The sequence below is a fragment of the Pelophylax lessonae genome, assembly GCF_965119305.1.
Source record: "Pelophylax lessonae genome assembly, chromosome: 9".
Classification (NCBI taxonomy): Eukaryota; Metazoa; Chordata; class Amphibia; order Anura; family Ranidae; genus Pelophylax; species Pelophylax lessonae.
Genome location: NC_138776.1, coordinates 227728393 through 227744847, shown reverse-complemented (window position 1 = coordinate 227744847; position 16455 = coordinate 227728393). Strand labels below are relative to the sequence as shown.

Here is a 16455-nt window from a genome sequence, read left to right as displayed (position 1 = left end):
CTTTCAATGCAGTGACCAGTGTACATGTCCCAAAGCAGAGATCAGCGTGCGTGCCTCCAATGCAGTGACCAGTATACATGTCCCCAATGCAGAGTTTAGCGTGCGTGCCTCTAATCAATGCAGTGACCAGTATACATGTCCCCAATGCAGAGTTTAGCGTGCGTGCCTCCAATCAATGCAGTGACCAGTATACATGTCCCCAATGCAGAGTTTAGCGTGCATGCCTCCAATGCAGTGACCAGTGTACATGTCCCCTGCAGTGCATTAGCACACCTTCCCAGCAAGGAGTGTTATCTCCAAGGGTAAGAGAGGCTGGATTCACCCCTTTTTTATGGATAGTGTAGGACCCACTGATAATGGGGTACTTTGACGCAGTGGTGGGCTTGAGCACGATATGGCCATATGGTGGGACTAAACCCCCATTTTTATTTATGGATTGTCTCCATATTTAATAGTCATTTCTTTTGCATGGTTGCGCTATTCTTTTTTAATATACATGTTGCTTGGTCCATAGCTGCACCGGCTTTAGATATACATGTTCATGGTTTGCTCCCCCAATTTTTTGCTAGTGACCAGCATACATGTCCCCAATGCAGAGTTTAGCATGCGTGCCTCCAATCAATGCAGTGACCAGCATACATGTCCCCAATGCAGAGTTTAGCGTGCGTGCCTCCAATCAATGCAGTGACCAGTATACATGTCCCCAATGCAGAGTTTAGCGTGCATGCCTCCAATGCAGTGACCAGTGTACATGTCCCCTGCAGTGCATTAGCACACCTTCCCAGCAAGGAGTGTTATCTCCAAGGGTAAGAGAGGCTGGATTCACCCCTTTTTTATGGATAGTGTAGGACCCACTGATAATGGGGTACTTTGACGCAGTGGTGGGCTTGAGCACGATATGGCCATATGGTGGGACTAAACCCCCATTTTTATTTATGGATTGTCTCCATATTTAATAGTCATTTCTTTTGCATGGTTGCGCTATTCTTTTTTAATATACATGTTGCTTGGTCCATAGCTGCACCGGCTTTAGATATACATGTTCATGGTTTGCTCCCCCAATTTTTTGCTAGTGACCAGCATACATGTCCCCAATGCAGAGTTTAGCGTGCGTGCCTCCAATCAATGCAGTGACCAGCATACATGTCCCCAATGCAGAGTTTAGCGTGTGTGCCTCCAATCAATGCAGTGACCAGCATACATGTCCCCAATGCAGAGTTTAGCGTGCGTGCCTCCAATGCAGTGACCAGTGTACATGTCCCCAATGCAGAGTTTAGCGTGTGTGCCTCCAATGCAGTGACCAGCATACATGTCCCAAATGCAGAGTTTAGCGTGCGTGCCTCCAATGCAGTGACCAGTATACAGGTCCCCAATGCAGAGTTTAGCGTGCGTGCCTCCAATGCAGTGACCAGTATACATGTCCCCAATGCAGAGTTTAGTGTGCGTGCCTCCAATCAATGCAGTGACCAGTATACATGTCCCCAATGCAGAGATCAGCGTGCGTGCCTCCAATCAATGCAGTGACCAGTATACATGTCCCCAATGCAGAGTTTAGCATGCGTGCCTCCAATGCAGTGACCAGTATACATGTCCCCAATGCAGAGTTTAGCGTGCGTGCCTCCAATCAATGCAGTGACCAGCATACATGTCCCCAATGCAGAGTTTAGCGTGCGTGCCTCCAATCAATGCAGTGAGCAGCATACATGTCCCCAATGCAGAGTTTAGCGTGCGTGCCTCCAATGCAGTGACCAGTATACATGTCCCCAATGCAGAGTTTAGCGTGCGTGCCTCCAATCAATGCAGTGACCAGCATACATGTCCCCAATGCAGAGTTTAGCGTGCGTGCCCCCATTAAAGCAGACTGCCTGTCACTTACCTGCGTGGCGTGCTCCTCTGAGTCGGCCGGAGCGGCGGCGGGACTACACCGTGCAGATTGTGGGAGCCTCATCTCCTCCTCCTGCTGCTCCTCAGCCTGGACGGGGGCGACTGCATGTCCGGGGTCGGGGTGGAAGAAGGTGTCCGGTGTGGGCAGCCCTCTCCTCTCCTGTTACGGTGTACAGCACTGCTCCCGGCCGGGACTCAGCAACACTTACACAGCCGAGTGAGCCGCCGAGCAGCCGGTACTGGTCACGCGGCTCTCCCTCGTCGCTCCTCTCCCTCTCTCTTCGCCGGGCCGCGGGCGGGAACGGAAGGTGATTGTGACGCCAGGGGCAGTGCACCGCCCCCAGGCGTCACGTCACCAGGTCCGATGTCCTCCTGTGATTGGTCCAGGCTGGACTCTGGGCCAATCACAACCCGGACATCGTTAAAGTGGGGTGTGTCGGGGCGCATTGCTCTGCGCCCCGGCACACCCCCAGAAGAGCACCAATCGGCGCCTCTGCTGGGCGAGGGTGGGGTCAAAACCCCCCCCCATACCCAGCACACAGTCCGGCGCCCCTAGTTGGCGAAAACGTGACTTTTTTTATTTTTTATTTAATCTTTTTTTTCCCTGCTTCGTTTGGGGGGGGGGGGGGCGGCACCCCTGCGCCCTCTATGGGCGGGCCGCCACTGGTCACAAGTGACAATAATACAGTGATCAGTAAATTATCTACATACTGTATATAGTGACACTGTAACAGGGAGTGAACGGGTTAACTGGGGGGTGATCAGGGGGTTAAATGTGTGCCTGTGTGTACTGGTGTCAGTGTAGTGCTTGTGTACTCACAGTTACAGGAGAGAAGATTACATAATTTTCTGTGCCTGTGTTTGCATTACACAGGCACAGGATGCTCTGCAATTGGTCAGAACCGATCAACAGGTACAGGCCTAAAAAAATGATGGCCAGCTTAAGGCTGCAGGCAGCCTAGGTGTTTCTTTTCTTTAGTATGCCTAAGCAGCTGTTAAGGGGTTAACTTCTGATTCATGAATATTTATCAAGCCATCCAATCACACAAGAGTTTGTCCTAGTGGCGTTCGCTGGGGAACTAAAAACAGGGCACGCGAAAGCTTACATAGTTTTATTAGAACAGAGAATATCTTCAGGATCAAAAGCCAGCCTGTGCCTGAGTCATGGGGGTTACATATTTGCAAAACACAAGTCCATCTAGTTCAACCAACAGGTTTGAAGCCGCATATAGGAAGGATACCCCAAATCACACCATTGTGCACTTGTTCACTCTGCAAGGGAATTAACCCCAGAGCTTGGTGAATGAGGTAAGGCTCTGCTGGCTTCCGACATCCAATCATGTGTAAGAAAAAATGCGCTTTTATTTTTCCATATATTTTTTTCTTGCACATGATTGGATATTTTTTCAAAGTTAAACTTCACCATATTCACTAAACTCTGGGGCAAATTCCCTTGCAAAATGAACAGTCTATTTACATTTACTAAATCAACCCCATGGTGTGATGTGGGGTATCCAGATTGTTCCTTCCTATATACTTCGGGCTGCAAGTAAATTGTTGTTCAATCTATGTCTATAAAGTGACTGGTGCCTAAATTATTTCTATTAAAGAGGAAGTAAACCCTCATAAAAAAATGAGAAAAAAAAAAAACCTGTAAAGACAAAGGCATTGCATACTAGCTCATTATGAAATACCTTAAAACGAAGCCCCCGCAGTGTCGCCCGCTCAACAACAGGAAGGCCGACATGTTCGGCCATCCTGCTTCCTTGTTTGCGTCCTCCGGCCATCTGATTGGCCGGAGGAGCGACGTCATCGGCTGCATGCACTGTAAATATCTCATAAACGGTGCATGTTTAGGAGATATTTATAGCACCTATAGGTAAGCCTTAACCACTTTAGGACGGGAGGATTTTCCTGCTTTACGTCCAGGCCACTTTTTGCAACTTGGCACTGTGCGACTTTAACTGACAATTGCGCGGTCATGCAACGCCGTACCTAAACTAAATTTACGTCCTTTTTTTCCCATAAACAGAGCTTTCTTTTGGTGGTATTTGATCACCTCTGCGCTTTTCATTTTTTGCGATATTCATAAAAAAATAGCGACAATTTTGAAAAAATAACAATATTTTTCTACTTTGACAGTTAAAAAATATCCAATATATTAAATTTTTGTCATATATTTAGGCCAAAATGTATTTAGCTACATGTCTTTGACTAAAAAATTCTCAATGAGCGTATTTTTAACAGCTTTAAGATCGGAAGATTTTACCCCATTCCTGACCAGGCCATATTTTGCGATTCGGCACTGTGTTACTTTAACGGACAATTGCGCGGTCGTGTGACAGTGTACCCAAATTAACTTTATGTCTTTTTTTTGCCCACAAATAGAGCTTTCTTTTGGTGGTATTTGATCACCTGTGCGATTTTTACTTTTTGAGCTATAAACAAAAAAAGAGCGACAATTTTGAAAAAATAACAATATTTTTCACATTTTTTTATTTGAAATTCCCCCAAAAAATGTAAAAATCTAAATTTTTTTACATTTTAGGCCAATTTGTTTTCTGCTACATATGTTTGGTAAAAAAAATTGCAATAAGCTTATTTTGATTGGTTTGCACAAAAGTTATCGCAGCTACTAACTACGGGAAATTTATGTCATTTTTATTGTTTTTTTTTTTAACTAGTAATGGCGGCGATCTGGTGGTGATCTGCGATTTTTTTTGCGGGACTGCGATATTTTGGCAGACAGAGCGGACCCCTGGCTGACATTTTTGACACTTTTGGGGGTACCAGTGACATTACTACAGTAATCAGTGCTATAAATATGCACTGTTACTGTAATAATGACACTGGCAGGGAAGGGGTTAACTTTATTGGTGATCAAGGGGTTAAGGTATGCCTGGTGCTTACTGACGTGTGTGGGGGGAGGGGACTGAGTGACACAGGCACAGATCGCTATGCAGCTATGCTGAATCCTGAAATCTGTCCCTGCCTGTCACTTAGGAGATCCACCCGCTTTGTTTACACAAGCGGGCGGATCTCCTCACTCGATCCCCGACAATCAGGGAAGAGCGGCGGTGATCACCACCTCTCCTCCCCTGGCCCGACTCCCGCTGTGACTGAATCCATAGTTACATACATAGTAGGTGAGGTTGAATAAAGACAATAGTCCATCCAGTTCAACCTGTGTTAGGTGTGTGTGGCTGTAATCATCTCACATACCCCTGAATGTTCTGATCCTTGAGATGTACGTCTAAGAGTCTTTTGAAAGCCACCATACTTCCCGCAGAAACCACCTCTTGTGGTAGAGAATTCCACAATCTTGTAGCCCTAACAGTAAAGAAACCCCCACGTTGCCTGAGGTTAAAACGCTTCTCCTCTAATCGCATTGTATGCCCTCGAGTCCTCATGCAATCCCTTCGACTTAACAGCTTTTTTTCTAAGCTGAGATCCCCATTGAGATATTTAAAAATTGCTATCATGTCCCCCCTCAGGCGTCTCTTCTCCAGGGAGAGTAAATCAAGCGATTGCAGACGCTCTTCATAATTAAGGTCATCCAATCCCCTAATTATACAGCGGGAGCGAGCCTCTGGCGGCGCACGCGCGCCGCCCACAAGGAGAGGAGTCGCGCGACATAGGTCTACGTCGCTGGATGATAACGAGCCACTTTGCCGCAGTACGCTCCATGTGAGCAGTCAGTAAGTGGTTAATAACCTACTTTAAAGTGGGTTTACAACCACTTTAAGATTTAGAAAAAAACAGTCCTGAGGTGAAATTAACTGGAAACTGCAGCAAAGCAAGTGGACTAAAGTGGACTAAGGCCCCGTTTCCACTAGTGCGACTTGTTGTGCGTCTTGACACATGTCAAGTCGCATGACAAGTCAAAACCTATTCATTTCAATTAGGACCGTTCTAACTGCTGCGACTCAAAACGCAGCGACTTGAGAAAGGTTTTTGCACTACTTTTGGACGACTTCAGTGCGACTTGTCCCTCATAGAAGGTAGTCGCACTGAAGTCCCCAGAAGTAGTCGCAAACAAGTCGCACTACAAAGTCGCACTTGAAATCGTGCTACTTTGTAGGCGCATTAGTGGAAACGTAGCCTAAGACATTTATTTATTTCTCAATCTATCCCAGCATTTGCTCTGAGGTCATTAATACTGTAGACAATCAGACTTTAGAACTCATGAAAAGACTGTAATTTACTATAAAGAAAAATTGTGTTCAATGGTTCAGCCAAGGTGCTTCATTCAAAAATAATTCAGTCAATCAAGGCATTTATACAGGTTTATAATGAATCTCTAATGTGGGGGGCTCGTAGGTTATGCACTTTTTGGATCATTGGGATTTTGTTAATAATTAGTTTTTTTTTTGTTTTTTGTAATTGTCAAAATTAACCACTTGCCCACTGCCACACGACTATTTACGTCGGCGGTCAGCCCCTCACAGGCAGAGCGACGTAGGGCTACGTCGCTAGCCTGTGAGGGTCTAGGGAGCGAGCGTGCGCTCCCGCGTGGTCACGGACCCCCCCGCGCGTGTGACCGGCGGACCCGATGTCCGCCAGTCACTCGCGATCGTCGGGTGGAGAGGGAGAAAGGCAGGCGTCTGATGTAAACAAGCCGCCTGTCATTCTCCCCGGTGTAGGAACAGTGATCATACGGTTCTACTATGTAGGACCGTTGATCACTGTTCCTACACCTCAAGCCACAGCCAATCACAGTTAGAAACACGCCCCTAGGGACACACATAACCCCTCCCTCTCAAAAAAGTTAACCCCTTCACTGCCAGTGTAATTTTACAGTAACAGTGCATATGTATAGCACTGATTACTGTAGAAATGTCACTGGTAACCCCAAAAGTGTCAAAAATGTCAGTCAAGGGTCCGATCTGTCCGACGCAATGTCGCAGTCCCACAAAAAAAATCGCAGATCGCCGCCATTACGCGTTAAAAAAAAAACAACAAAAATGACAAAAATCTTTCCCTGTGTTAGTAAACGCAATAACTTTTGCGCAATCCAATCAAAATATGCTTTTTGTGATTTCTTTTTACCAAACATATGGTAAAAAAAAAATTGGCCCAAAATGTTAAAAAATTTTGATTTTTACTTTTTTTTGGAGGGGGTTTTCATATAAAAAAATGTAAAAAATATTGTTATTTTTGCAAAATTGACGCTGTTTTTTTGTTTATAGCGCAAAAAGTAAAAATCGCACAGGTGATCAAATACCACCAAAAGAAAGCTCTGTTTGTGGGAAAAAAAGGACGTCAAATTCGTTTAGGTACAGCGTCGCACGACCGCGCAATTGTCCGTTAAAGTCACGCAGTGCCGAATCGCAAAATAGGACCTGGTCAGGAAGGGGGTAAAATCTTCCGGGGCTTAAGTGGTTAAAGGTAGCAAGAACAGCTTTTTTTTTTTTTTAAAGTGCCACAATGCTTCTGCAATAATTACATTGAAGATTATTTTGTGCAAGACTTGTTCAGAGTTCACATGAATTTTCTGTATGTTCTGTATTGATTTGTGCTGGTATTTTTGTTCATTGATAAGATAAGCATGTGAATATGGACCTTGGTCAAATAAGAAAAGTCACTAGCAATAGACAAATGGCTAGGTCATGAAGATCTGTATCAATTTCCTGTGTATTCTGTATTCAGTTGTTCTGGCATTCCTTGATAAGGTAGCAAGTTAAAATTTACCTAACAGCCATAGACAGTTTGGCAAAAGAAGTGAAGATCTACTTACTATTGCTTGTGCAGCCGGTGTGCTGTCGTCAGAAATGACTTGTGTAGTAATATCTCTCCCTGCTGACTGCTCTAGGCTTCAATGCCAAAGGTTTTTATAGAAAGCAACTACTGCTGAGTCATAGTGATTTTTACTAACAAAAGGTATGCGGGGAGGAACAGAAGCAACTCTCATGGAAAGCAGGCAATGTTCTGGTTTTTCCTGTTACAGTAGAAATAAAATGTTAAGAATGGAATAGTTCGATATTCATTTCCAAGTTTTCTAGACTACGTGCAAAACCCCCAAGTATGTCAGTGAACTACCAAAGTTATTAAGAAATTAATTCAAATTGAATAAAGCGAGAATGTTTTCTCTTTTTAAATATTTTTATTCATTTTTACTTCGATACACAAAAATAAATTAATACAACATTTCCAAACAAAACCAGACAATCATGAAAGATAAAAACATCCATTCAAACATTCAAACAAACATATAAATCTAGCATTCCCAAAATAAACAGACATTAAATATTCCTCCATACCTTTATGGGAAAAAAAATAAATGTTTTATGATATGACTTTTAATTTGAGTTTTGCAACATTCATTACAGCCATATTCAAAGTTCTTCTGTTTTATGGCCAAGGCCTTATGCACATGGACAGTTAGGCCTTGCTCACACCATGGTGGTGCAGAGACATCAGTTTTTCTGCACGCGTTCGACAAGGGCACAAAAAAAAACTATTGTTCTCTATGTGCCCTGTTCTGTGTAGGAATCTGCAACGTGTATGCAGTTTACTGCACGGAAAAAAAAAATTGACATGAAATCAACATTAGTGTGAACAGAGCACATAACTGATGTCAACATGCATAAAAACTCACTGAAACACACGTGAAACTGATGCAGAGATGTATAGTAACTAAGTAGAACTACTTCACTACTGTATTTAAGTACCGAAAGGCGGTATCTGTACTTTCCTAGAGTAGAATTTTTTTCTCCTACTTCCACTTTTACTTCACTAGATTTTTTCAATGATTTCAATACTTCTACTCCAATATTTTTTTTTGGTGCTGCATAGTTACTCGTTATAATTATTAAAATGACCACTGCCAGAACAGTAGATGGAAGGTTTCATGAAGCTCAAAATGTGTATTATCAGCACATACAAAAATAAATGCTACTGTATGTATAAATAAAAGCTGCATTTGAAATAATAAAAAACAATATGATGTTCAAACTTTTGACTTTTTTCTTTAATAACTACTTAACACAGTACTTGTACTTTTACTTTCAGTACTTGAGTAGCAATATTTTTTTCAAAACTACTGGTACTTTTACTTTCAGTACTTGAGTAGCAACATTTTTAAAAAAACTACTTGCAATACTTAAGTACAAAAAATGTTGAAAACTTTAGTACTTCTACTCAAGTCACTTTTTGATAGAGCACTTCCACTTCTACTCAAGTCACTTTTTGATCGAGCACTTGTACTTTTACTCAAGTATGGGTTTCGAGTACTTTATACAACTCTGAACTGATGTACACTGATGTAAAACTGATGTCCCTGCGAGTGAAATCTGCACAGTTTTTCCCTTCAGTTCTCACCAGTTTTCATGCACATATGGTGTGAACAAGCCCTTAGAGGGTCAAAACTGCTCAAGCTTAACATTCTCAGTGCTTTCCCACGCCCAGGGAGCTGCAGGTAGCTTTTTAGTGCCCATTCACACTTCCGCGACTTGTCAGGCGACTGGTCAGCCTGACAAGTCGCGGTCCATGCAGTGCTACGGGAACCGTTCTAATAGGAGCGACTCAAGTCGCTCCGACTTTGAAAATAGTTCCTGTACTACTTCGGGGCGACATTGGAGCGACTTGCATTGACATATGAAGTCCGTGCAAGTCGCGCCAAAGTCGCGGTGCACGCGACTTCACAGGTCGCCACCGAAGTCGTGCCGCGGTAGTGTGAATCGGCACTTACAATCGGTGTTCTGTCAGAATACTGCTACTCATCAGAAAATGTAACGGAAGTGACGTTCTGAGCAAAAAAATGCTTACTGAGCATGTGCCATGCGTTCCAACATGGCCGCTATGTGTTCCAATAGGTTTCCTAATCTGACAGAACATGAAAGCATCAGCGGAAATCTTAAACCAAGGCAAGTCTTTCATTTCACACTTATTTTAGCAGTAAACGGACCTTACATCCCGAAATACAGTATTACATTTTAATTAATAGTAAATGCTGATGGTCTTGTGCATCAGCATTTGCCTGGGCATGTACATACGGCATAATTTTTGATCCTGAAGCTTCTGCACAAGAACATTGCCGTTTATAGGGGTACAGTTGCACACAGCTTGCATGGTCAGTTGCAGGTATTATCCCTGCAGCTCCCTGGACACGGGAAGGGAATTTTACTCTTTAGCCTCTAAACATCTCTGTGCATGAGGTCTAGTGTAATTAGGGACAAAAACATATTTTGTTTTGAAAAGGGAGTTTTTTTTTCTAGCCCTAATAACCCTCAGGTCATACTGTTACAGGTTTTATTGTTGCTTTCTTTATTACTTTTTGTTTTTTCCTTTTATTACTACATGGAATATCTTGGCTCTTTGGAGTCCCATTTGTTCTTGCTATTGTTTGTTTCCTTTGTTGTTTGGGAGTTTCTTTTTTGTACATGTTTAAAATTTTTCAATAAAAATACAATAAAAAAAAAAAAAAAGTAATTTAGTGAGCTAGCCAGAACCATCTCTGGAGGGAGTCTATTCCACATTTTTACAGCTCTTTGGTGAAGAAACCTTTCCGTATTTGGAAAGAAATCTGTTTTCCTCTAGACGTAAAGAGTGCCCCCTTGTCCTCTATGTTTACCTTAAAGTGAATAACTCAACACCAAGTTCACTATATGGACCCCTTATGTATTTATACATGTTGATCATACCCCCCTTAATCTCCTCTTCTCAAGAGAGAATAAATTCAGTTCCTCTAATCTTTCCCCATAGCTGAGCTCCTCCATGCCTCTTATCAGTTTGGTTGCCCTTCTCTGCACTTTCTCCAGTTCCCCGATTGTTCTGTTCTCGCTACACCTTTGCCCCTGGCGTGTATGTAGCTTAACATACAGCTTAAACCTTGAATCCTAAAATAACCAGACTGTCTGTAACTTTGGATCTTTATTACAATGAACAGATGGTGGCCATATAAGAATAGGATGTACACGCGGTGAAACTAGAAATAAACAGATAAAATGAACGTATAATAATTACATGAACATAAACAAATGTCCATTGGATATACAGTTAAACAATCTTTAAGCATACCAGCGATGCTGCCTTAGAAGAACCAGGGCTTTCCTCTGAAACATGTGGTGCAGGCTTTGCTGGCTCCCAAGCGGTCTGTCCCAATGGAGAAGGTGAAAGAGACTTGTAGTAGGAGGTGGAGCTAGTTCCCAGTGATATAACAGGAAATATGTAATAACCATAGAACACTGTCCATCATTAGTATTTTGTTAGATTGACATCTAGTGGACAATGTTGGTATTGCAAGTCCAAAAGATTATTTTTTTCTTATAGGCCGAAGGCATGACACTCCCCGTCTGGTATCGTCAGATGCCACTATTTATTCCTTAGATGACAACAATAAAATCAGTTCAGAAACTGGTCTGAGGAACAACTTTGTCTCCTTGTTTCTATGACTCTGACTTCCACATTTCTGACCTTTCCATCCTCACTTGGAAAGGTGTTGGTGATGAGACCCAAAGGCCATTCATTCCTTTGGGACTGATAGTCCTTAACAAGAACAATGTCTCCTCCTTTTAGGTTGGGTTTGTTGTCTTGCCATTTAGTATGTGGCTGTAAGGTAGAGAGATATTACTTCCTCCACCTGTCCCAGAAGGTATTTGCCAAACTTTGTACTTGTCTCCACTGGCGCAAGTATAAGTCTTTAGTGGTGAAATTTCCATGGGGCGCACTGATCACTCCAGTTTTCTGTGTAAGGAGTGCTGCTGGTGTGAGTAAAACAGGATTGTCTGGGTCATTTGAGACTGGCGTTAGAGTTCTGGCATTGATGATGGCTAAGACCTCTGCCATGAAGGTCACCATACTCTCGTGGGTAAGTCTTGAGGTCCCTATTTTCAGAAAAATAGAGTCCAGAATTCTGCAGGCTATGCCTATCATTCTTTCTCTTGCTCCTCCTATGTGAGAGGAGTAAGGTGGGTTTAAAGTCCATGAACAGCCCTGGTCTCTGAGGTAACTCTCTACCCCTTTGGTGTCCATGTTTGAAGGAATATGCAGTTCCCTGGCTGCTCCAATAAAGTTTGTGCCTCTGTCTGAGCGGTGTAGAGCTGGATATCCTTGAGGTCAATGTCCATCTCTGAGGTTATTAGTTCTGTTAGTTCAATGGCTAGTACTGCAGCACAAAGTTCTAGCCTAGGTACAGTGTGCTCAGGGTGTGGAGCCAGCTTTGCCTTGCCCAAGATGAATCCTATGTGGCATCGTGCTGTAGTGCCGATCGTTCTTAAGTAGGCCATGGCAGCTATTGCCTTGATATAAGCATGCAATATATAATATAATATGCAAAGGTTTTGGCTCTGTGTCTTTGTAGAAGGTACAGGAGCATATGGGTGTGAAACATGAAGATCAGATAAGACTGATATAGAGTTCCTCCACTCTACCCAAGAGTTCCTCTTATCAAGGGGTAGAGGGGGATCCCAGTCGGATGTTTCACAAATCAAGTCTCTAAGTAGGGCTTTACCTTGAATTGTAACACGTGTTGCAAATCCTAATGGATCGTATAGGCTATTGATTGTGGACAAGACACCTCTGCGAGTGAAGCGCCTTTCTTCTCCGTTTATTTAGAAGGTAAAGGAATCAGATTTCAAGTCCCAAAGTAGACCTAGATTGTGCCATACAGGTAAAGAGTCTGTACCTAAATCTAAGTCCTTTAGATCATTAGAATGGTCTTGAATGGGGAAAGCTTCCATTACCTCTTTGCTGTTGGAAGCAATCTTGTAAAGCCTGAGATTAGAACAAGCAAACATTTCCTGTGCTCTTTTAAGAAGACAGATTGCAGACTCGCTGGAAGGTAAGGATTTCAAACAATCATCTACATAAAAGTATTTCTCTACTAATTGTTTTGCATCTGAGCCATACTCAAGTTCACCTTCTTGGGTGGAATGTCTGAGTCCATAGATAGCGACTGCAGGTGAAGGGCTATTGCCAAAGATGTGTACCCTCGTGCGATACTCTGAGATGTCTTTAAATCCCATTTGCCCCTCCCAATCTGGGTCTCTGCAACACACTTGTGTGAACCCAATTTGCTTTGGAATTTGTTATGCGCCCTTTTCCACTGCAGTTTTTGTGTGGTGTTTCTCAGAAGTTGTCTTGCAGAGTACTCTCTTTTTTTCTACATAGTTACATAGTTGGTATGGTTGAATAAAGACATCAGTCCATCCAGTTCAACCCGAGTGTGTGTGTTTATGTCACTAACAATTTCCACATACTTGCACATTGGGTTAGTTGAGAATAACTTTAAAAATCTGTTGAATTTATCTGCACTTCCTGCTGACACTACCAACTGTGGAGGGGAGTTTCACATCTCTTCCACTATAACAGTAAAGAAGCCTTTAGGCAGTTTAGTCAGCATATCCAATGCCAAGTAGGAGATTTGGCTCCTCTCCTTGGAGGATTTTGGTACTTTCCTGCCAGCTGCTATTGCCATTTGTTTCTATACCACCTCTGACCATTGAGGATTTCGAAGACTGCCTTCTATCGTAACTGTCCACCACTCATTTTGAAAAAAAAAAGGACTACGCTTAGTAACATGTCTTGTGATAGTGGAAAAGTTGTATGATGTGCAAACTTTCAATTTATTTAAAGTTACAAAATACTACTACTGTTGCCTGGCATACTTGCGTGTCAATCTTTTATATGGACAGTAAATGATTGTTGTGAACTTCCATTATCCTCCATATTTTTCTACCAATTTTTCTCCTTGGTGAATTCTAATATCTTACAATTTATAGAGGAGGTTACAGTGTTCTTTATCTACACTGGCTTTATAAGATGTTGTACAGGCTACTTATTTAGTGATATACACTGTATGTCTGAAGAAATCAGTTTGATCATAATATATATTATGTAAGGTAGAAAGATACATAAAGCATAAACCAGCCTTTTGCAACCTTTTTAACACAAATTGACCCTTGAAATAACTAGTAAGTCTCACAGAACCCCTGCTAATATTATATCTACAGCTTCTGAGACAGAGTGAATAGTACAGGGGTAAGGAGCCTATGGCTCATGAGCCAGACGTGGCTCTTTTGATGGCTGCATCTGGCTCGCAGACAAATATTTAATAAAGGGGGGCGTGTCCGGACGTGAGCCACGTTGGATGTGTAGTCCCAGAGCTCCGCTGCTTCTACAACTCAATCCTGTGCCATCCACGTAGCTCTGCCCGGTGCCAAGGAGATTTCTGCACCCATCGACGGTACACTTTGTGGGTTACCCACCGCTACCCTCAGTTCGTCTCTGGGTGACTGGATTGTGGCGCTACGGACCCTGCGGCCTACTCGCGGTACCACCGCCGGCTCATGTGCTGTGCTTCTGAGGGCCTTGGCAATCACTGCCCAGTAAGGAGACCTGCCATCCGCTTCCTGTGCCCCGACAGACACGGTCTCCTTCCCCTCTGACACCCGGGGACCTGCAGGAGCTGCCTCTCACATCCACTTCTGAGGCCTTCAGCGGCCGGCCACCATTTTCTCAGGGCCTATAGTACTCACCTCCATCACTCGCAGGCCTGCAGACGCTTCACCACTCCGGCCTCATTGCATACCTGCCTGCTCTGCTCTCTTCCCGACCGGACTCCAGGCACTTTCACACGGCTCCATCTACTCACTGTATAGCTGCGGCCCATGAATATGAATATTAAATAAAGGTTCCCGACCCCTGAAATATAGTGTATGGCTCTCACGGAATTACATTTGAAAATATGTGGTTTTCATGGCTCTCTCAGCCAAAAAGGTTCCCAACCCCTGGAATAGTAGGTTGAAGATCAAATGATAGTGTGAGGAATTATCTCAGTAGCGGGTTGTGTTTGACTCCCTGGAGGAGGGGCAAGTTCACAAAACAGCACAAAAAGGAAAACCGTTTGTATACTGCATGAACCTGGGACAAATGTACAAACCATTAGTTTTTACTGTGTTCCCATGGCATACCCCCTTTTGTTTTAACCCTAGGGTTGGAACACAGATTTCCAGGTATGCATGAACATAAGACAAGGCATCTGCATTCCCCATCATATCAACGGAGCAGTGTTTCATTGTAAAGCTAAATTCTTGAAGTGACAAGAACCACCTATTCACCCTCTTTTTGGTCTCCTTGTTTTGTACCATCCACTTTAATGGGGCGTGATCTGTTATCAATTCAAAATGTCTTCCCAAGAGATAGTACTGGAAAAAAATTTCCAACCTGCCTGATCACTCAAATTCCATGGCTACATGAAAATGGGCTGTTGCTGTGGCCCACTAACAGTGCAAAGTTTGATCCAAAATTCCTTACGATTTTGGAAAGAAAATTATTTCAGAATTCGACCCATGTATTAGGCCTCTTTCACACGTGCGCTCCGATTTTGTAGTCCGTTCAGTCACTTTTTTTTTTTTTTACGGACACGGATGACACTTGTGTCACCCGGTCCGTATTCCCGCATATTATCCCATCCATTTGCGGATGATATACGGACATAATGTATGTCTATGGGATTGCGGATGTCAGCGGATGACACCGCTGACATCCGATTTTGCATCCTTTCCGTTTTTTTAAACGGAAGAAAAATAGGGTTCTGTTCCGTTCCAAAAAATGGAACAGAACTAAAAGGACGAAAATCGGATGTCAGCGGATGATCATCCGCTGACATCCGCAATCCCATTGACATGCATTATGTCCGTATATCACCCACAAACAGTTGGGGTGATATACGGACACACGGAACGCCCGTGTGAAAGAGGCTTTAAGCATCCTGGGAGGTTTATAGAGCCCAGAGTACTCAACCTACTTCAGCTGAGCTCATTAACCCCTCAGTGAGCCAAGCAAGCTCACTACACATCATAAGGCCCCTTTCACACATGCTGTCCGTTTGTCCGTTTTTCATCCATCCGTTGACGGATGAAAAACGGACATCAATGTATCTCTATGTAAAAACGTATGAAAACGGATGATCATCAGTTAACATCCGTTTTCATCCGCTTCCGTCAATGTCCGTTTTTTTGAACGGATGTATACCCTATTTTTCATCCGTCAAAAAAACGGATCGGACGAAAAACGGATGACAATGGATGAAAAACGGATGAAAAACGGATAACAACGGATGAAAAACGGATGACAACGGATGAAAAACAGATAACTGACGAAAAACAGATGAAAAATGGATAACAACTGACGAAAAACGGATGACAACTGATGAAAAACGGATGACAACTGATGAAAAACGGATGAAAAATGGATGAAAAACGGATGGAAAACTGATACATTTTGACGTGACTGAACTGATAAACTGAACGGACCGTATGTGTGAAAGGTGCCAAGGAATGCAGTTTGTGTACTGCATGAACCTGCGACAAATATACCTCCCATCCTGTACACAACCAATCGTTTCTTCTGGCTTCCTGTAACAAGAAATAAAACGAGGAATGCTACATACTTAGGGATGCTTGATATGACTATATTATTTTCAGTAGTAATAGGAATAAACACAGTTAAAATTGTATTATATTGTTGATAAGTGAAAAAGTGACCCCTTACATTGTAGAACATGGAAGAAGTGTCCCCTACACTGGTGGTCATTGGGAGGAATAACCCCCTTCCAGATACCTGAAAAGA

The 16455-nt window shown here is 43.1% G+C and overlaps 1 protein-coding gene across 1 annotated transcript in view; it reads right to left on the bottom strand.

The window, feature by feature from the left end:
• The window catches only part of LOC309564319 (uncharacterized protein), a gene marked incomplete at its 5' end in the record, with an annotated part of 135475 nt that overhangs the window by 20812 nt on the left and 98208 nt on the right, over window positions 1-16455 (bottom strand). The window contains one exon of the mRNA XM_082268948.1: window positions 10705-10810. Within this exon, the coding sequence (XP_082125074.1) occupies window positions 10705-10810 (106 nt within the window). The remainder of the gene's footprint in view (window positions 1-10704; window positions 10811-16455) is intronic.